At 40.2% G+C, this 23079-nt stretch overlaps 1 protein-coding gene across 1 annotated transcript; it reads right to left on the reverse strand.

The window, feature by feature from the left end:
* Positions 1–16095: 16095 nt before the first annotated feature.
* Positions 16096–19138, reverse strand: LOC147437541 (uncharacterized). Its single transcript, XM_086487061.1, has 3 exons — positions 19039–19138; positions 18816–18867; positions 16096–18697 (listed from the first exon to the last, which is right to left on the reverse strand). Exons 1-3 carry the CDS (start codon positions 19132–19134, stop codon positions 18576–18578), a joined length of 270 nt encoding a protein of 89 aa, XP_086343187.1. The 5' UTR covers positions 19135–19138; the 3' UTR covers positions 16096–18575.
* Positions 19139–23079: the final 3941 nt, after the last annotated feature.

Below are 23079 nucleotides of genomic sequence, written 5' to 3' on the forward strand. Positions count from 1 at the left end.
CATCATTAACTTGGCATTATATAATTTAAGACACAATATATTTACCTTTGACTTATGTAGAGTCCCATCTAGGTTAGCCAACTGATATGTACAATTCGGAAAACACTCTGCTACCTTGAAAGGGCCTTCCCACTTAATGTGAAACTTCTTTTGTAAGGTGTTGTCCAGCTTACTATTGTACCGCAAAACCAAGTCATGCTTCTTGATACCCTTACTTTTGACCTTTGTATTTATCTTTGCCAAAGCCTTATCCTGCATCTGCACATAATGTTCCAATGCACTCATCCTATCCAGTTGAACCTCTTGCAATTGTAAGAGACTCTCTTTGAATGCATCACTAGGCGTCCCAAGAAACTTCTCTAACATCTTTACTTCAGGCAACTCTACCTCCACAGGAAATAGTGCTTCCTTTCCATATACCAAGTGAAATGGAGTAAACCCTGTACCTGTGTTCACCGAAGGACGGTAAGCCCATAATGCACTAGGCCGTTCCAAATCCTAATTCTTTCCTTGGTGCTTTGTCACTTTTGAGAGAAATTGTACCAACTCACCATTGAATCTTTCATTTAAGCCATTACATTGGGGATAATAAGGAGTGGTATGCTGCTGCCTAATCTTCATCTTCGCGCATAAAAAGTCTAGCAGTTTAGCTCTAAATACTGGCCCCTTATCTGAAAGTAGCTCCAATGGCACTCCAAATTTTCAACATATTTCATCATACACAAATTTTGCATCATCCTTTGCAGTCATTTGTTTTACTTCTATAGCCTCTGCCCATCTAGAGAGATAGTCCACTGCAATCAAAATATAGCTTTTTCCCCTGCTTGTGATAGGTAACGGGCCTATTGCATCAATCCCTCACTTTTCAAACACATCAAACGCCATAAAGGTTTTTCGTAGCTCTGGCTGCAACACTCTCTTCCCAAATGCTTGACACCTATTGCAAGACCTACACCAATGGTGAACATCCTTGTGCAAACTAGGCCATACATACCCCTCTTGCAAGATCTTATGCAAGGTGATCTTTAGAGCAAAATGTCTGCCACATGCACCTTCATGATTCTCTTCCAACACTCTGTAAATCTCCTCCCGCCAAGGTACACGTCTCAACTCGATATCAGCCCCTTTCATGTATAAGAAATCACCAATCAATTTGTACCTGGATGCTCTACGCACAAAACCATACTTCTTAGACTTGTGACTGTCCTTCGAAATAATTCCCATTAGCAAAAACTCCTCTTCTTGAGCCAAACTTTCCCGGCCATGATAAAGAGGTAAATTGGTCCTCAACACAAATAGCTCCCCAATCATGCTTTGAGCTCTTCATGTGCCTCTCCACTTAGAGCACGTTCAATGTGTCTAATGCTCCATGCTTCAAACTTTTTTAACAAGCCTTTAATTCTAAAACACATTTCCTTCAATGAGGTGTTCCTGCTCTTCCACACACCCAACACTTGCTTCACAACTAGCAAGGAATCACCTTTTATGCTCAACCTTCTAATCCCATGCTTCAAACAAATGTGTAATCCAGCTTCCAAAGTTTCACATTCAGCCTCATTGTTACTATGAGCATCCAATTTAAACCCTCTCTTGCATACTAACTAGTTATGCCCTCTGCGTCATAAAGTGCTATACCCCTTGAAGCCGCATCATGGATCTTCCTATATGAGCCATCAAAGAACAACACATCTGCATTGCTGATCTATGGCACTTCTTCAACTAGCCTTCTCACCACCTCTTCCTTAACAAGAAGGGGATTCTCCTTGTAAGTCAACAAATCACCTAGGATAGCCCTTGTACTGTCTTGCACTAGAAAAGAGAACTAAAAATATTGCATCTCAATTACCCATTTCTTGAACACATTTGACATGTTAGCATCATTAATTAATTGTGGCAAAAAGGCATAACTCGTTAAGGAAACAAACGGTCATGGTTGCAAGTAATGACAAAATCGTCGACAGGTAAATATTACACTTGCCATCACTAGCTCTACTTCCGTGAATTTTCTCTCTGCTACCAGCTTTACTCGGCTTGCACAATACACTGGCCTCATATAATGGGTTCCCTTCCCCTTTGCAATAGCATGGCTCCAATGGCATCATCCCCTACTGATGGATTTAAAAAAAACACTTGCTCCCAATCAGGAGCTTGCATGGCTAACAACCCCCCTAACACCTCTTGAAACACTTCTTCACACTTGTCATCCCATTGAAATGGATCATTATTTGCCACTTGTTGTAATGGATAAAGGAGCTGTGAAGATAATGGAACAAACCGCGCCATGTACTTCACTTTGTGTGTAAATGTTGCCAATTGCTTCGTACTCGTAGGTGATGGAAGAAGAACAATAGACTTAACCTTGTCTGGATCAGCCTCAATGCCATTTTCTGACACCATATGGCCCAATAACTTCACCCTTGGTTGTGGTAAATGACATTTCTTTAGATTTAGTTGTCCTCCACATTCATCATATCGAGCCAATACCATCTATAGCTTCTCATGGTGTTCAACCCTACTGTTGTAGACACAGAAGTCATCCATAAAAGCTTTAACACAACTACCAGTGAATGGTTCCAATACCCAATTTGCTCTCTCTTGATAGAAAGATGGTCCATTTGACAACCCAAATGGCAATAATGTGTAGCAATAACAGCCCCATGGTGTAATGAAAGTTGTCTTTGTTCGGTCTTTAAGAGCATCTTCAATTGAAAATAGCCTGAAAAACCATCGCACACACTATACCTCTCATAACCTGCCACTGAATCCAAGATCTGATCGATGAATGGGAGAGGATATGGGTTCTTCTTAGTGGCTACATTTAAGGGTTTAAAATCTACACAAATCCTCCACTTCCCATCCTTCTTTGGACTGACTACTTCTGGACCCACCCATTCTTTGGTTTCCACTGTGACTATGAACCCTACCTTCAATAACTTGTCCACCTCTTCCCACAAGGCTTCCATCTGCCTTGACCCATCCATCTTAGACTTTTCTGCACTGGCTTAACACCTTCTTTTAGCTCTATATGCATGTCTTCTCCTTTGAACCCTCTGAGTCTCTTCATATGAAGTAATGATTACATCAGGGAAACTAGCCAGCATGTGCAAATATATATCCTTCTCCATAGCTGAGAGGTCTCCACTGATCATTTGTGTCATCAACTCCTGCTTCTTTGAAAATTTAACCTTGGTTTGCATCAGCCTTTCTATCACTTCATAAGGCGCTTCACTTTCATCTTCAATCTCATTTGCAGATGCAACTAAACTACAATCTTGGATTTCTTTGTCCATCAAAATAAATGCAACATCAACATCCTCATCACTAGTGGTAGTACTATCACTGTCCTTGTCAGACACTGTGGAATAGTCTTCATCACTAGACTCATCTTCATCTTCATAAATCTCTTCCAATTGCTTCCTTGTGTCCATATTATATAGCTTATTGGCACTTGTTTCTCTGTAGAGGCTAATCGTACCATGTCTCCAATCTTGAACAACTCCCATTGAACGTAGCCATGGTCTGCCCAGTATAATTTGGATATGCTCCCAACCCAGCTGGCATCACATGAAAATCAACCACTACCTTTGCATCATATGCCTCCACTTCTAAGCTCTTTACAACACCTAAACATTTTACTTTTTGATGGTTTGACAATCTAATCCAGAAACCTGACCCCCCAGCCATCATTGTAAGACCCATCTTCTCAACACATGAGTGTGTTATGACACATATTTGGGCTATTCCATCAACGTAACTTTGTCCCAAATTTTTTCTTTTGTGCCACACATCTACTATTGGGCAAATGTCTGGTAGCTCGTCTATTGCCAACGCCTTTACTAAACCTCTCTTTGGTTCTTTCTCCATTTGGTTAACCATCCTCTTCCATTGTCTCTTTAGCTTAGGCACCATCTTTATAAGCTACCCAAAAGTAACATCGGCTTTCCCGCTCATTAGATCCTCCTTCAAGTAATAGCTTAATTGCCCATCCCCTAGTGAAAAATCTGAAACATGAAACTTGCGGACAAGCCCTTCTTTTCCTCTTGGCCTTGACATCCTCGCCTTCATGGCTCTTTTCCTTCTTCTTACTAGGACCTGTGGCACTTCTTCCTTCATTATCCTCTATGGTCCTCTTCCCAATAGTCATAAATAATGTATCCTCTAGCTTTGATGCCTTCTCCAAGGTAACCACACTTGTCACTTTCGTCTTTCCCTTTTCCTCTTGGATTAATCCACTAGTTCCTTCTTCTCCCTTAATTTCGATGCCATAATCATTTGACCTAGTTAGCACCTGTCTTGGCAATGGATACATGTCTTCCCCCATCCTTGGTGTCTTATCACATTGCGGGTTGATGTGGCCCAACTCTCCGCAATTATAACATGTGGTCATCTACCTCCAGAACCTACCATTGCTTTGTCCAACACCATTCTTGGGTCTTTCTTGACCTCCTTGCTGATCTGCAAACCTCCCCTGACCTCAATTATTCCCCACATTACCCAACATGTTTAGGCGGAGATTCTTCATTAAATCTACCACTTTCCTCATGGCTTGCCTTAGCCCATCATCATGCACTGCTGTAGTGACCATTGTTGGCATAACTTGAGGAGTAACAGAAACCACTGGTTCATGATGAACCCCTAGCATGCAACCTTGTAAAGAGTCCATAGGCTGAAACGTAATCTCCTGGGCGAAGACTCCACCCCTAGCTGGCTCATTTTTCTTAGTTTCCACTCTTTGTTACTTGCCACCTCCAATGCATCTTCATATGTTCTAGGCTTCTTTAGTTCCACTCTCCAGCTTATATTCTCCCAAAGACCAACCAATAATCTGTCCTTCTTCATCATGTCAGGTGGGGGTACTTGTGGTGCTAAGGCCTTACACATCCGCTCCCTTGCCAATGAAAACTTACATATGTACGCATCTACTGGCTCACCTTCCTTTTGCACCAAACCTTGTACTTCTTGCCACACTTTGTCAGCATCTTCTATCTTCACAAACTCCACTTCCAATCCATGCCTTATATTGTCCCAACTCCATCTTACCAGTGGGATCAGCTACACGCAGCTCCTCTTCAAATATTTGGACCAAACTCGTGTATCACTCTTCAAACAAATTTGGAGAAGACGTAACATCTGCGCCGGGTCATGAATGTGGTTGCTAATGCAGGAATCCTCTATCTTTTCCAAAAAGTCTTCCACATCTTCATCACTTCTTGCATGAAATTCCGGATAAGAGAAAGCCATGGCTACCCAAGTTACAATGCTTTAAGAACCCCTTCCAACACACATGCAAGAACCGAAAAGGTTTGACTGACTCAATCCCTAGAAACTTCAATGGATCTCATCTTTAGATAAGGACAAACACATGCACATCAAATGAGTTTTCATAGTTAATCCTCGGAATTACAACAGGCAAAGGACATTCCAGTATCTCTCTTTATCTTCTTGGCCCGAACATAAAGACTATGCGCTACTGGAAAAAAAAAATCCTAGACACGTGAACATTTATCTGGATTCTTTGTGCTAAATGAAAAGGAGTGAATTGAGGTCCATTTTGATCATCCATTAAAGCCAACCATGCAGCTCCCAAGAAGGCACATCTGACTCATCCTCTGATTTTGCCAGAATTTTTAGCAGCATAACAACATAAATGGCTCAAAAGGCCAAAAAACCAGCCATCACGACTTCTAAAAGTTTTGGCAAAGTTTCCCTAGAAGTAGAGTAGTAAGAACCCAAAATATAGACTGTATATGTATGCATAACCTGCCAACAATAGAACCCGAGAATCAAGTAGGAATCACTAGTACATAGCCTATGCCGAGGTCACAAAAAGGGTGCTCCAGCCACCTGTATCACCGAAAGGATCTCACATTTGAGAATCCCCCCATCTCAATAAACCTCACGCTATCGACCCTCTCATGAAAGCTTATGCAAATCTCGTATAGTCAAGTCTCAGAAATGACTATCTTCCAGACCAAGTCTCAAAAATGGCTGGGACTACCAAATAAAACCAAGTATGGCTCCAGAAAGGCGTACAATGGCAGTTTCCACAAATAACGTACAATACCAGCAGACAATGCACTCAAACAGGCACCAAATGATGCATACCCATGAATATGTAAGTGACTCCCACTTGCCACTGTATTAATTTACTCTAGCTACTTGTACCTGTGTGAATCACCTATACTTATCCCTGTCCCTCTAACATGTAACCTGTAACCTGTAATCTGCAATATGTACTCCAGAAGCTGAAGGTACTCGAAGAAGATCCTCAGTGGGGGCACCAAAAGAATGTGAGCGGGATGGAAACACACACAATGCCTCTATGATCACCCGACACACACTCTTGGGATGATACAAACACACACACACTATGCGGCACCACTCGGCTTACACAACCCACCTGGCCGAGACAGGGAACACACCGATGGAGTGAGAAGAGAGAGACTATCCATTTGCCCGCTCCACACAAAGACACACCCAAAAACTCAGCTCAAAAGAGGAGAATTTATGATTTTTAGATACAATTGAGCTTGGGCCAACACCAATGAGGCAAATAGCTCACACAATATGGGTAAAATATACCAGATACAATCACAAGTTGGAGTAGAAGCTCGCTCATAGGAGAAACTTACACAACCAAAATGGAAAAAAATAGTGAAGAGTTTGGAAAAAGGGACAGCTCCATCGCGTCCAAAACGGCTCGAAAACCCAGTCTACAATGTCAAAGTGCTCTAATCCGACCTCGGATGAGTAGTTTATGGCCAAAATAGACTCCAAAAATAGCAAAAACTCACTTGCGGCTGTTCCTACTTTTCTCTCCATGTTTTTTTTGGACTGATCTCAATTTTTTCATCTCTCACATACACTTAGATTTATTACTTGGGCACCTTTGGCCTTTTAGTTGACCTCAACGGACCCCGAACAAGCCAAAAAGTGGCCTCGCAGTGCATAATTGTCACCCTGCTACATCCATCCGCACACCTGACACTCAACTTTCTCCAATAATGCATCCCACAACCACATGAAGTCGCACCCAAAATATTGTCCTCATGATGAATTTTTTGCATAATTATCACAAGAAAACCCCCACGTTGTGTCCGTTCTTATCCATGTGCAAGTATTGACCCCATTCAACCTCCTAACACCATTGGATGCCATTTGACGCACCTACTTACCTCATGTCGTCGACCTGCGGATAGCTTCCTCGAAAAGTTTTACACGCTATCAACTCCTCATTATTATAGAAAAGACACACTGATACTGGTGACGATGAAAATCAATGCACTATGTGCATGCTGTCCTACCTCTACACATGTGGGTCCCACGTAAACACCTGGCTCTGGAAAATGGGAAATTCTTTATTCGATGCACCATGCATGAGTATGGACATATGTGCAATCACTTCTTCCAAAAAACTTCTAACAACACTTCAAATATGATGATCTATTTACATCTAAACCAAAAGTCTCTAACCTTAAGCCGCTAACCCTTAGTGGCTAGCTCTAAAAGCAAACTAAAATGTCCAAAGGCTTCACTACTCGGATTTAGAGCGGCTTAATCTTAGCAACTTTACACAACATACCCTAACTGTCCAAACATGATTACCATCTAGTAGCGGCCAAACCAGAAGCCGTTAACCCTACACAGCTAGTCCTAAATGGCTATTCCTAATCAGAGTGCAATGGCTAAATGCTATTGTGACACAACACGAGAGAGTGAAATACACTGATAATGAAAAATATAGAGTACGCGAAATAAATAGATGAAATAAAGAATCTATGGAATCTAGGTGTAAGGTAATCATTACAAGAAGATCATAGCTTGTTCCATAACCTCTCGACCACCCATGAGCTATCTCAATCTCAATCACACTCTCACTCTCAATCACAATTGCAATCTCAGTCTCAACTTCAATCTCAATCTTGTGCACAATCTCAATATATCTCAAACACAATTAGACACTCAATCTCAATCACACTCTCTAAGCAGAGTGCAATGGCTAAATGCTATTGTGACACAACACGAGAGAGTGAAATACACTGATAATGTAAAATATAGAGTACGCAAAATAAATAGATGAAATAAAGAATCTATGGAATCTAGATGTAAGGTAATGATTACAAGAAGATCATAGCTCGTTCCATAACCTCTCGACCACCCATGAGCTATCTCAATCTCAATCTCAATCACACTCTCACTCTCAATCACAATTGCAATCTCAGTCTCAACTTAAATTTCAATCTTGTGCACAATCTCAATATATCTCAAACACAATTAGACACTCAATCTCAATGACACTCTCAATCACAATCACACTCTCAATCTCAATGACACTCAATCACAATCACACTCTCAATCTCAATCTCTCAATGGAAACAACGATCATAATTTGAATTGCAATATAATTATAATCTCTATATCATGATACCTTGCACGAATTGTGTTTTACTTTGTAAAGTAGATATCATATTGGTTTCTGCAACGTCTACAAAATAGCCAAAAGAATATACTAATGAAACCAATTCAATATGATGATCAAATTAAAAACGTAATTTTGTACCATCATAAAAGAGTACAATCACTTCTCGATTGGATCAAACAAAAGAGATATTACCTGTGTATATATGTTTGTAAGCTAGCATGTTGTTTCTTGTAGGCTACCTTCCTACTTCTGGTAGTCTATTTCTATCATAACTTTGTCAAACAAACTTAAAACATGGACATCCAAGTATTCATTATGACAAAAACAGGTCTGGTCTACAAGGCAGCGTAGATAGAATTGCAAAAAAATCTCTTCTTTTGTCTAAAAATGCAACTTTTAGATTGCGGCTCATAAAAAGCTTATTATTAAGCCTTCACAACGTTTTTGAATTATTTTAAGCTTTTTCATGTATTTTAAGATAAAACACATGAAAATAAAGTATTGATATTGATAAAAACATAAATTCTAACTACATTTTTATTTTACTTTTTAAAAACAGACTATTCATTATTCTTTAACTTTTATTTATAATGTCTCTAATGTATTATATTAAAATAAGAGAATAAATTTTCTCTCTCAATACCTTAAAATCATTTACATAAGACTTATACTCTCTATCTAATAGACTATTCAACAATCTTCTATTAAATTGTGTTCAACGAAAGATATTCTATATTAAATTCTTTTTACTTTAAGAATTTTCATAAATAAGTCCTAGTATATTCTCCCATTAACCAAATTAACTTTTTCCTCAGAGTTGGAAGGAGGGATTTCAGCGTACAAAACATCAAGGTCAACCCAAGAGGTATCTTTTACAGGATACATCTCACTAACCTAGATTCTTCAAGAGGAATCCTACTTTTAAGCTGCCTAACTCTAACATCAAGAATTATTTTTGGTTCTATTTTCAATGATCCATCATCTTGAAGATTATATCTCTCCTTCAAAACATGTCAAGGATTAGCCACATACTTCTTCAACAAACTTACATGGAAAGTCGTATGTACTTTCACATGCGTAGGCAATTCAAGTTTATAAGCAAGTGTCCCAACCCTCTTCAAGACCTTAAAAGGACCAAAAAACCTAGGAGACAATCAGCTATCCTTATCAAGAATCAAATTAGTATGCTTGGGAACACCTTTTAAGAAAACCTGATCCCCTACATCAAAGGACAGTGGCCTCCTCTGCTTGTTATAGTACACTTTTTACTTTTTCTGGGCTATCTTGGAAAGTTCTAGGTCCATCTTCTCAAGCATGTGCCTTGAGACCTCTACCTTGTTTTCAAGGTCACTGAGAACAACTACAACCATACATAGCTTCAAAAGGTGCCATTTTAATAGACGTTGTTAGGGTATTTTTGACACCCGTTTCTTATATTTGTACATATGCACATGACGTGCGATGTCAAAAGGGTGTGGATGCCTTCTTTTTGTGGGTTTTTTAGTTTGCTTTAGCAAGCACATGTACATGCAAGGCAAGTCACTAGTATAGCATCGGTTGTCGGGTTTTTGCACGTGCCCATTGATGAGTTTTTTTAAGTGAGACTTGTATATAGCTAAAACGCATGTACAAAATTAAAAAGTTTCATCCAAAGTTTAGAAATTTGTAGGTTTTATCTCCTTGTGCCTCCTTGATGATTTTTGGTGCAATTTTTGTCCTCGCCTTGTCTTCTCTGTGTGTAGTTGTACCGAGACAACTCTCTATTCGCATCAATTTTGCACGTAGCGGCATGTAGATTCAATTTTGATCATCTTAATCTTTCTTGACATTAACTTTTCAAGATTTAAAGTGACCCAATTGGAATTATGCTCTTGAAGTTATGACCAGTTCTCTACACGACAGCCTAATGACAAATTGTACGCAGACAGATTGGGAGGCCATGCATCTATGAGTTTAGAAATTTATGTTGAGTTTGTGGAATTGTGATGTTCAATTGAGAAAGGTTGTGCCTTGTCTTCATATGAATTGGTCGCCATGTGATGTAAATCCGTGCTTGGAAGGGTTTTGCTCCTATGTGCTATGGTCCTTTGGATGGGTGTGTGCTTGTGAATTCCCAAGAGATCATAGGACTTTTGGTTGGGGTTTGCTAAGAGTGGTTTTGGTATACTTTTTTGTATTGTGGTTGAATTTTTAACGCTCTTGGGCTATATAGCTATAGAGGTGCCCTACTTTTTCTTTTTCCCAACGGTGTTTTGGTTCCACCACCGAGGAATCACTGTAAGCTACCTTTAGTTACAGTTTTTGGAACACATGGCTTTTAGTTTTTTAGAAAGTAGATGGAAATCAAATAAAATTTCCAAAGGGTACATTGAGTGAGTGGAGTAAGCTTGCCCACTTACTAATAAGCAAGACTCAACGTTGGTGTTGCGAATCTTGTACTTCTGTTTGAAGGAAGATGCATGTGAATGGTTGGAAGGCTACAAAATGGAGCTACAATCAGCCCCAACCTCCTCAAGTTATGACTTATGAAATGGTATTACATGCTTTTCTTACACAATTTCAATAGGTGGAAGACCCCCAAAAGGTATGGCAGTCTATTCAAGGCTTGGTACAGGGTGAAGGCTAGACCATAAAAGACTTTGCAAAGGCATTCAATGTGCTATGGACAAAGCGATGTACATCTTTGGGGGTTGAAATTCATCCAACCATGTCAAATATGGATAGGTTTCTTGAAATATTTGAGGAGTAGTCAATGCTTGAAGGTGTAGCTTAAGCATCCAAGGACCTTTCAGGACGTCCTTGAAATTGCAAAGAATAAGTGGAACGCATTCATCAAATTGGAATCAATGTTGCGTCAAAGGCGGTGTAATGTACCCAACATTTTTTAATAAAATTATTTCATTTACTTTATATATATTTAAGGTTCGCATTTTGTTAAGTCATAATGCATTGCAATGGAACAATCGGATAAAAAATCGGACTCTGGAACTATTAATTATGGTCTTTATTCACTTGAAAACAATAGGTTGATATGGAAAACTTACATCTCAAGTCTATTTCTAAAGATAAGAGTTGACCCTCAAGAAAGAAGTAGTATTTTTAGTAAAGAGAGAGAAAAGGAAGAGTATCTTTAGAAGAGATAGAGTAGAAGGAGTACTTTTAGGAAAGGAGCAGTATTTTTTAAAAAGAAAGAGGAGGGAGTCAAGTTTAGAGTTCTTGTCTCGAAATCCAAGCTTCTTCTAAAATTAGAGATTCGAAATCTAGTAAGACAAATATATAATTATGCATTGCTATTCATGTTGCCCTCGGAAGCCAAGCATAGGGAATCTCTTGAACCATCTAAGAAACATGATTCTATCACAAGAAACAAGCATGTGTTTTCATAGATTAGTGAAAGAATTGTTTGATAAATTATCATTGTTTGTTAATTGTTATTGCTTGATAAATTACTATTGTTTAATAAGGTGTTACTGGTCAATATGAAGAGTTGGTTTATCATGTTTTAAGAATCATTTAAAGAGAAGAATTGATGAAATAATATAATTTGTTTCTCGCGAGTAGCAAGATGTCTCGCGGTCAGCGAGATGATCCCGTGACTAGCAAAGATTAAGCTGAGGTTACCAGCTCTCTTTTTAACCCTCGCGATTAGCGAGGGATAAAAAGAGAGATACATCTTGGTTAGCCGGATGCTTGGTGGTTTGCAAGATGCCTCGTGGTTAGCGGGATGCCTAGCAATTAGCAAGATGCCTTGCGGTTAGCGAGATAGGAAGGCTGGGCAATTCGTGTCTAGCAAATAAATAAATCCTTTGCAAAGGCTCTGTTGGTTAGATAGAGAAAGTCCATGGGGATGGCTCTGGTTTCCAATCAAGGATGGGTGGTCTCGATTAGTCAAGAAACTCTCCACTCCCTTTTATTAAGAGAAGCGAAATCAGAGACTCATTGTGCCAAGAGTCGAGAAGTCCCAGATATACGTGCCCCTGAAAGCTATGGACCAGATTAATCGGGTACTTTTCACAAGATTACTAGTTAGTTTAGACTGTGCCTCATATAATATTCAGGGTTTATGAATGGCGGTCATGTCTCTTAAATTTGCAGAAAAAAACGTTGTTTATGGATTCTACATATATCAATGGGATTTCATCTCTATGTCATAGGAAATAGCTTCCATTAGAATACCTTGATTTATGGACCTGATGTGTGACGTATGACCCTTACAACCCCAATCACGATGGATAGAGGACTTCCTCTCTTCTATTGCTCGTATCTCTACTTTGTGGAAACGAAGTAAGGTGTCATCAACATAACTTGAGAATAAAGGAAGTCCATCTATCAAGTCACCCAAATTTTTCAAGGTTGGGGACCTCAAAATTGGTATTAGAGATTAGGTTAAAAAGAATTACTTGGCTACTTCAAGCTTCCTTGTGTGTATGATTTTCTATACCCATTATCCAACTCACATAGATATTACATTATGCAAATTGATATGTACCATAGTTATGGTTGAAACCTCTATTATGTTTTCCCATGGTGAGATTTTTTGTAGATTCTTATCTGACATTTTGATGACTTTATGAATAGAAGATTGAGTTATTTTTCTACAAAGAAATTGTTTTGACTGGTTAAGTCATGTGATTGAGTTTTGATGGATTGGATAAGTCAAGATTGGTTAAGTCATGTCACTGAGTTTTAATGGATCGGATAAGAAATGAGTAGTAAAGTCATACGATTGAGTTTTGGTGGGCTAGATAAGTCAAGATTGGTTAAGTCATGTGATTGAGTTTTAATGGATTAGATAAGAAATGATTGGTTAAGTCATACGATTGAGATTTTAGTAGATTGGATAAGTCTAGGTTTGGAAAATCCCCTACTGATTTGAGTTATTATAAACATTGATGTACACTCAAGGAAATTCTCAAATCACTTCTACATTGGAAAACCCTTAGAATGATGCTATTTACACAAAAATTCTAGAAAAGAAATTGTTGCTCAAACAAATTCAACCACCTTCTTTTAAAGGAGAGGGTGCTGATATTGAGAAATATGTAGAAGTATGGATTGAAGCTATGGATGATTAGTTATCTATTGCAAGCACCACACCTGTGAATCAAGCGATGTTAGGGATGTTTCATCTCTCAGGGGAAGCAAAATTATGGTGAAAACAACATTACCGTGACATGGGAGTGCTGGAGAACTCTTAGAGTTGGTGGAAAATCAAACAAGCGATGAAGGAAAGATACTTACCTCCTGCCCATGAAGCAATAAAGATGAATGAGTTCTTTAGCTTGAAACAATATAGCTTATCTTTAGAAGAGTACTACTCAAAGTTTGTAAGGCTTAGACGTTACACTCTGCCAATGACCATAGAGCAGCAGGTAGCTCATTGCTTTTGTCAAGGTCGACTGAGAGAACCAATTAGCTCGCAATTGGAAGCCCCAGAACCTACCACTGTACAAGATTCTTGATAGATGGTGTACAGGTTGTTCATATCTTATGGTTAATATCTTGATAGATGTTCAAGCTCAAAATTTGTCAGCATACATGAATCGGGCACGTCGTAGTGGTTCATGGATACATCTCTCCATCACTATATTTAAATTTCTCTAGAACAAGATTTGCGGATCTTTGTCTTCCTCTTTAATTTTACATATGGTAATCACTTGCAATGCTCTCATGTTGTATACATAGTGTAGGAAAGGACAAGAAATGAGACTCACATTAAAATATGTTAGTTAAAATATACTCACGGGATTACTTACCTTGGATCATAAACCGACCATGACATAAACACTGCCCATCCTTCAGTCCGGTGAGTGTGATCAAAGTGCACCCATGCACTTCTCAAATCTCCCATCCCTCCTTGCCTCATTTGATGGACTAGTTGAACTTCTAAAGCAGGTCTTCTGGTTGACATTTTAAACAAGTAACATTTATCCTTGGGTCCACCTTGGACCACTAACCAGGAAAACGAATTCCATGGTAGAATGGAAAAACCTTGAAAGTGAATTTCTAAGATAGATCAAAGTCTCTAGTTATATGCACATAAAGATGCTAATAGCAATGGTAATTTTGGTTTTTACCTCACTATCATGGTTTATGGTTTAAGATATGTCAGCACTTTAATCTCAATGTAACTAGTCCAATTTAAGCGCTTACTCTTAATGCTATTGTAAGTCGCAATGTGAGAAACTAGAATGCTTCGTTAGCTACGTTCGTATCAAATTAAGATCAAGCAAAATATCAAAAACTATATATGCCATTTCAGCACTTCTTAAATTGAAAAATAATCATTTATTTGATGCTATTAATTTGTCTAAGATATTTATTAAATGGGAGGAGAGACTTCAAGATGAAAGAGAGAGAGAGAGAGAGAGAGAGAGAGAGAGAGAGAGAGAGAGAGAGAGTTCATCAAAGGGTGTTTGATTTTTTTATCCGAGAGGAAATGAAGCATAGAGAGAGATTTCATCAAAGCGTGTTAGATTCTTTTACCTGGGAGTGTTTGGATACCGATTGTCGTGGTTCAGAGGCGTTTTTTGCAAAAATGGGATACCGATCGAGTGCTTCAAAGAGGTATCTCGCAGAAAACCACAAGGAGGGTTAGAATTTGTCAAGATCAATGTTCATGACCATACAAGATGTCAATGTTATTAATTGTTTGTTGTTCCACTTTCATGTTTCCAAAAGAAAAAAACATGCCAGTCTCCTTATATGGGAGAGTTTGCACGATCCTCCCCAATTTTTATAATACGAGGGAACGTGCCATTCCCGCGACAACGTGCAATTTTCAGTATATTCATTAACTACGTTCTTAGTGTCAAAAATCAAAAAATGATAATGCTTACTCACCACGGGATTGAATGTCTCTCATTGATGCACTTCCTTGCATCAATGATGTTGGGCATCTTGCATAGAGCCACATGCCTTCAAGATGCATGCATAGGTGATGCATCTGGAGAGAGGCCCTCACTTCGCATCTGTTGAAAACAAATTAGAGCTTTCTGACCCTGTCTCGTCGGACAAATCTTACAATTAATGCATTCGAAGAGTCCACACTCTAGATCACAGGAAGCATGATAATTTAACAGCCCATGACTAATAATCTCATCATTAATTCTCTCACCCATGTAAACGTCTTTCAAAATACTACACACCTTCAATGTGCAACGGAAGTGCTTTTGTGAGTCTGCTTGATGTGTTTCACGAGTATTGCTTCTTCCCTAGAGTTGTTAGTGGATTTGTTGCCTTTCTGTAGACATTGTAAGGGCACCACATTTGCCATAAATATAAAGAAAAGCACTACTAAGAACAACCTATTTCTGAATAGCTTGTGACTGACTAGCACTCTCACCATAAATTCTCACCCCTATCAGCATATTACGAAGTCTTTCAAGATGCTAGCATAGGTGCTTGCTTCCATAGATGATTGCACTAGAGAAACGCCTTCTGCTTGTGTATGCTTAGAATAGCCTTGAAGAGCTTCCTTGCCAACATCCTGCATCGATTCGAAGTGATTACCCATCTTGTGGTTTTTCTGTTCTTATTGAAAGGTTGTAATCACTTCGAATCGATTCGAAGTGATTACCCATCCTGCATCGATTCGAAGCCGATCTCTTGTTCTTATTGAAAGGTTGTAATTTTGACGATTTCTCAGTTTGTGATGAGAAAGACGTTAGAGGGACGAAAATGTAGTCTAGAGCAGGAATAGCTCAATAGATGCACGTCTTGACAAGGCGACTGATGAAGATCATAAAAAAAGCGAGCAAGCACTTGCCGTTGGATGGTCGATGCCATGTGGATGAAGGATTGTTTCTTTGTATCCCTTGGAAACAACCCAGGGTTTTCTGGCCGTGCTCTTGTTGCGCACATCTCGAATCAGCGCATTCCAAGAGATGGCATTCCACATAGGAAGTTCCTCAGCCACATTTTGTGCTTTCTAGAGCGTACCGCATTTGACATACATATCGACCAAGACAATACTGCCAAGCACGACATCTTTCTTCAATAGCCTTCGACTCACAATATCCTTATGAGTTTTTGTGCCCATATGAGCATCTTGTGTAGAGCCACATGCCTTCAAGGTACGCGCAAAGGTAATTGCATATGGAGAGAGACCCTCACTTGCATAATTATTGACCAAGACAGTGCCAAGCACGACATCTTTTCTCAACAGCCTTTGACTAACAATACAATTGTGAATTTTTGTGCCTATATCAGCATCTTGCTTAGAGCTACATGCCTTCAAGATGCATTCCAGGTGATTACATCTTTAGAGGCCTTCACTTTGCATGTGCTGAAAACAAACTAGAGCTTTCTGTCTCTGCCCATGTGGGAAAAAATCTTGCAATTAGTGCATTCCAAGAGTGCACACTCCAGACAGGAATCTCCTCGAGCACTTGCGTAGAGCCACATGCCTTTAAGATGTAAGCGTAGCATTCAAGACAAAAGTATAGGTACCTCAATTTTGAGAGCTACACTTGCTTTTGCATCCGCTGAAAACAACCTAGAGATTTTTGGCACTACTCTTGTTGGGCACATCCCGCAATTAGTGCATTCCAAGAGGTGACATTCCGGACAGGAAGCTCCTTAAGCACTTTTTGTGCTTTCTCAAGCACACCACATTAAGCATACATAATGACCAAGACAGTGCCAAGGACAATAGCTTCCTATTCCCTTGTCGGGCATATCCTACAATCAGTGTGTTCCGAAAGACGACATCCCGCACCACATGTGGCATACATATTGACCAAGGCATTGCCAAGCATGGCAATTGTTGGCAAAAACCACTGACTAACAATATCATAGTGATTTTTTAGGCCAATATCATCATCTTGACGCATTCTTACATTTGGAGAGACACCCTCACTTTGCATCCCCGTTGAAAGCAGCCAAGAGCTTTCTAGCCCTGCTCCTGTTGCGTGTATCGTGCACTGAATGAATTCCAAAAGACAACAGTCCGGATAGGAAGCTTCTCAGACACTTTTTTGTGCTTTCTCAAGCACACCACATTTAGCATACACTGTTGATCAAGGAAACTCCAACCATGAGATCTTTTTTCAACAGCCTCACTAGCATCCATGACCTGACAAAGACAATGCCAAGCATGACATATCAGCATCTCAAGCGCACCACATTTTTAGCATACATATCACCCAAGGCAATGCCAAGAACATATTTTTTCAACAACCTCACTAACATCCTGACCTTTGGTGTTGAAGCCTTGAGGCGACATTCTGAGTAGGAAGCTCCTAAAGCACTTTTTTTGCTTTCTGAAGCGCATTACATTTGGCATACATATCGACCAAGACAGTGCAAAGCTCGACATCTTTCTCAAGCGCACCACATTTGGCATACATATCAACAAAGATAGTGCCTAGCACGAACTCTTTTTTCAACAAACTCTGACAAACAATATAAGTGTAATTTTTTGTGCCGATATCTTGCGCCACATGCCTTCAAGATGCATGCATACGTGATTGCATCTACTGAAAACAAACTAGATCTTTCTCCTGTGGGGCAAATCCTGCAATCAATGCATTCCAAGAGTCCACACTCCGGATAGGAAGCTGAAAATAGACTAGAGCTTTCTGGCCCTGATTTTGTAGTGCGTATCCCACGACCAATGCATTCCAAGCATTTGCATCCGCTGAAAACAGCATAGAGCTTTAGGGCTCTGCTCTTGTTATGCACATCCCACATTCAATGCATTCCAAGAGGCGACATTTCAGACAGGAAGCTCCTCAAGCAGTTTTTGTGGTTTCTCAAGCGCACCACATTGGGCATACATATCGACCGAGGTAGTGCCATTACAGCCCTTTTGCAGCGGCGGCAGGGTGAGGAAGAGCAAAACAACAGTCTGCCATTTAATTTGAGGTCTTGTATTTGGGCAGCGAGTCTCTTGCAAACCTTGGCCCCTGCTGAGAGATGGAAGTTGATAGGCTCTGTGTGGGTGGACATCCTCATGTGTGCCGGAGCCTGCAACAAGCCAGCTGAACAGCTCGAGCAGCTCACGTTGGGTGGTGAGTTCCTCACTCATCTTTGGGTCTTGCTGGGCCATCTGGGCTGCGGGGCTCAATGACGTCCACCTCATGCCAACTACTTCTCACACATAACACAGAGACATGGGGATGTTTAGTATTTACGGTCAGGCTCAGAGCAGTCAGTACTGAAAACATGTCGTAGACTCTCCGCTTAGATTGGTCAAAAAGTGTCCGTGTGTCAGTCCCAAGATTCTAGCCTTAAACTTTCTGCTTGGGGTGGAAATTTCCTTGTTCCTAGTATCTGCACAGACATTATGTTTGCTCAATTTAACTGAATACCTCATTAGTATAAACCTAGATGAAGTATAACCACTTAAAACATCACTCTATACAATATTGTCCCAGATGAAGTCGCCAACCTATAACTGGAAAGTTGTCCATAGCAACTGTAGGAGAATCATAAGACTTTTCCTATTGGTCACAACAAAGACAGTTCTGTAGGCACGACAAACAATTGTGTCTCTTCTTCGAAAATGCAAACTCCTCCCCATCCTGAGCCCGATCTTGAGCCATGTTCAATGCAACAATGGAGAATTGTCTACTATAAGAGCTTGCAATGTCTCATGCATGGCCAATGACCACCTTGCAAACATCATTCCTGAAGTCATCTACACAGCCAGCATCCTTTTCATCAGAGCTTTGTTCTGCCTTTTGCGATGCTACCTGTCCACCAACCATCCAATTGCCTTTTGGAATTTTCTAGGAAGAGCTGAGCTCCTTCATGATGAATATGCTCGTGTACCTTGTGAGAATGAAGCTGACCTATAGCTTCATTGTAGAGAGAGCAGTAGCATGTTTTAAGAGTGTCATGTAACGCTGTTGCCATTTGTCTATGTAAAACTACTCTACCTGCACATCATAGTGGTTTTGCGAATTTTCTTGCAGCTCCTTTGGCACTAATGGCCTTCCAAGCTCATCGATTAGCTGCGCTGTCTACTCATGCCCAAATGAAGGGCCTCGAATCGGGTATAGGTGATTGCATCTGCTGAGAACAATCTAGAGCATCCTGAAATCACTACATTCCAAGAGTCCACACTCCGGACTCTCGCGCTACTATTGTTGTGCACATCCGCAATTAGTGCATTCTGCGAGGCCACATTCCAGACAAGATGCTCCTCAAGCACTTTTTGTGCTTTTTGAAGTGCACCACATTTGGCATACATATCGACCAAGACAATGCCAAGCACGACATATTTCTCAAGCGCACTAAATTTGACATACATATCAACCAAGATAGTGCCAAGCATGACAACTTTTTCCAACAGACTCTGACAAACAACATAATTGATTTTTGTGTCCATATTATCATAACATCTTTTTGTGTCCATATCAGCATCTTGTGCCGCATGCCTTCAAGATGCATGCATAGGTGATTTCATAAGCTCTCCCATGAATACACCCCATTTGCCACATGTCCCGCAACAATAAGTGCATACCAAGAGACCGCATCCCATCCCGATCCTGGAGGAAGCTTGCCAAGAATGTGTCGTGCTTTCGAGATTGCATCAAATGTGACAGGCATGTCCACCAAAGTAGTTTCAAGCACAAAGTCTTTTTCCGAATTGCCCTGGGCTATCTCGTGAAATTGCCTTTGTTTGGAGAGAGAGACAGAGAGAACATCTTGGACAAGAAGCGTGGCACTCTACAGTAGGGCTCCAATCTTCACCAGCAAAGGGCATGAGAACCAACCAGATGGGCATACAAAACAAATGCGCGCATGGCTTCTTTTTGCCCAGCGTGCTTGGTCTTGGTCAGCCCCCGGGATACACCGTGTGCAAAAAAAGGTGGAGGGCTGAGGTGTGAAGGATCGGGGGCGGGAGGTTGATCGGAGGCTGCACGACGACAACGTTATTCGTCCACTATCGAAACTTTAATAAGACCCAATCGTTTTCTTTAAAGGCTTGGGCTCTTCTGTGCCTGTCAGCAGCAACCTTTTGCCTTTGCTGTGAGATAGAGATAGCATCCTTAATCTTTTGAAAAGATTCATGTAGGTCTCGGCTATACTCATCTGTAGCGAAGATATTCCCATGTACCTTAAGTAGCAAGGGAATTTTTTATCTTTCCTCAATTACCTCGAAAGGTGCTTTTCCCATGGAAGTATGTACATTGTTATTGTAAGCATACTCCACTAAGGGTAAGTATTTCTCCCATTGGGATCTTTGATCTACTTCCGTTACATAGGCTTTTAGTAGATCGAGAATGGTTAGATTAGCTATTTCACTTTGGCCATCCGTTTGTGGATGATAGGCCGAAGAGAAGTTTAGCCTTGTCCCTAAATTCTCAAAGAGATACTTCCAGAAATTACTGGTCATTCTAGGATCTCTATCCGACACTATGGACATTGGCAAGCCATGGTACTTGAAAATTTATGAAATGAAGAGGGTTGCCATTTGATGGGCTTTGATAGTCTTTTTGACAGGTATAAAATGAGCTTGTTTACTGAACCTGTCTACTATCGTCCATATTCCCGTATTCCCATGGATAGACTTAGGCAATCCAAAGATAAAATCCATGGATATGCTCTCCCATGGTGAATTAGGGATTGGCAAGGGTTGAAGCAATCCAAGTTGCTTCCCTCTATCAAATTTTGTCTTTTGGCATACCACACATTCAGAAACATACTCTTGTATGTTCACTTTCATGGTAGGCCAATAGAAATATGTTTCAATTCCCTTTAAGGTAGACTAAATCCCTCTATGCCCCGCATACGGTGGAGCATGAGATTCATACATTACTTTCTCACGTAGTGAGTTAGTAACGCATAGTCTATAATCATAGAGAAGATAACCATCTTGTAAAGTAAATGGTTCCTCTTTCTTCCCTAGTGCAAGGGTTGAAATCACATCTCTAAATTTGGGATCAATAGCATACTCATCTATCATAGAAGATTGATCATTGTGAGTTGCTATGGAAACCGCATTCACTCTCGGCCGTCTTGAGAGTGCATCAGCTACTTGATTATGCTTGCCAGCAATGTGAGCAATATGAAAATGAAATTGAGAAAGGAAATTTGCCCACTTCATTTGTTTGTCGGAGAGCTTGGTCTGCGTCATGAAGTACTTAAGACTTTGGTGATCCGTTCGCAGAATGAAAGGAGTCCCCAATAAATAGTGCTTCCATGAGTCTAAGGCATGTAGAACTGCAAGGAGTTTCTTTTCATATATGCCTAGAGCTTGCTCAACAAGGTCGAGCCTTCGACTCTCATAGCCTATGGCGTGCCATTCTTGGAGCAAAACAGCTCCAAGGAAATCACCACAATCATCACATTGGACCTCAAATGGTTTTGAGAGATCCGGTATTGTAAGCACAGGTTGAGAGATAAGATTTTCGAAAGCATTGTTCTCCTTAGCAGAACATGTATACTTAGGCAATCTAAAGATAAAATCCATGGATACGCTCTCCCATGGTGAATTCGGAATCGGCAAGGGTTGAAGCAATCCAAGTTGCTTCCCTCTATCAAATTTTGTCTTTTGGCATACCACACATTTAGAAACATACTCTTGTATGTTCACTTTCATGGTAGGCCAATAGAAATATGTTTCAATTCCCTTTAAGGTAGACTAAATCCCTCTATGCCCCGCATACGGTGGAGCATGAGATTCATACATTACTTTCTCACGTAGTGAGTTAGTAACGCATAGTCTATTGCCGTAGAGAAGATAACCATCTTGTAAAGTAAATGGTTCTTCTTTCTTCCCTAATGCAAGGGCTGAAATCATATCTCTAAAATTGGGATCAATAGCGTACTCATCTATCATTGAAGATAGATCATTGTGAGTTGCTATGGAAACTGCATTCACTCTCGGCCGTCTTGAGAGTGCATCAGCTACTTGATTATGCTTGCCAGCAATGTGAGCAATATGAAAATGAAATTGAGAAAGGAAATTTGCCCACTTCATTTGTTTTTCGGAGAGCTTGGTCTGCGTCATGAAGTACTTAAGACTTTGGTGATCCATTCGCAGAATGAAAGGAGTCCCCAATAAATAGTGCTTCCATGAGTCTAAGGCATGTAGAACTGCAAGGAGTTCCTTTTCGTATATGCCTAGAGCTTACTCAACAGGGTTGAGCCTTCGACTCTCATAGCCTATGGCGTGCCCTTCTTGGAGCAAAACAGCTCCAAGGCAATCAGCACAAGCATCACATTGGACCTCAAATGGTTTTGAGAGATCCGGTAGTGTAAGCACAGGTTGAGAGATAAGCTTTTCCTTAAGCTTTTCGAAAGCATTGTTCTCCTTAGAAGACCATGTATACCTAACGCTTTTCTTTGTTAGGTCATGTAATGGTCCCGCAATTTGTGAGAACTTTTCTATGAAGCATCTATAGTATGCACACATACCTATAAAGCTTCTTAGTTCATGAAGATTCCTTGGTTTAGGCCATCCTTTTATTACCTCTAACTTTGATGGATCCATTTGGATGCCATCTTAAGAGATAATATGACCTAAATACTGAATCTCTTGCAAGAAAAATTCACTTTTCTTTCGTTTAACATAAAGTTTATTCTCTCTCAAAACTTGAAATATTACCTACAGGTGTTGCTTGTGTTCGTCTAATGAATTAGAGTAGATGATAATATCATCAAAGAACACTCCAGTGAAGGTTCGATGAGGCCTGAATAGCTTC

The sequence above is a fragment of the Adiantum capillus-veneris genome, chromosome 17 (genome assembly GCF_014529385.1).
Source record: "Adiantum capillus-veneris isolate H3 chromosome 17, ASM1452938v2, whole genome shotgun sequence".
In the NCBI taxonomy this organism is placed as follows: Eukaryota; Viridiplantae; Streptophyta; class Polypodiopsida; order Polypodiales; family Pteridaceae; genus Adiantum; species Adiantum capillus-veneris.

What these genes read in the sequence shown, in the direction of transcription:
- LOC147437541 (XM_086487061.1), bottom strand. Translation starts at nt 19,134, where the DNA reads ATGGTTGGTGGACAGGTAGCATCGCAAAAGGCAGAACAAAGCTCTGAT. An exon ending in TCAGGAATGATGTTTGCAAG is followed by an intron (nt 18,868 to 19,038) that starts GTGGTCATTGGC and finishes TGTGACCAATAG; the next exon opens with GAAAAGTCTTATGATTCTCC. An exon ending in GGACAACTTTCCAGTTATAG is followed by an intron (nt 18,698 to 18,815) that starts GTTGGCGACTTC and finishes ATGTCTGTGCAG; the next exon opens with ATACTAGGAACAAGGAAATT.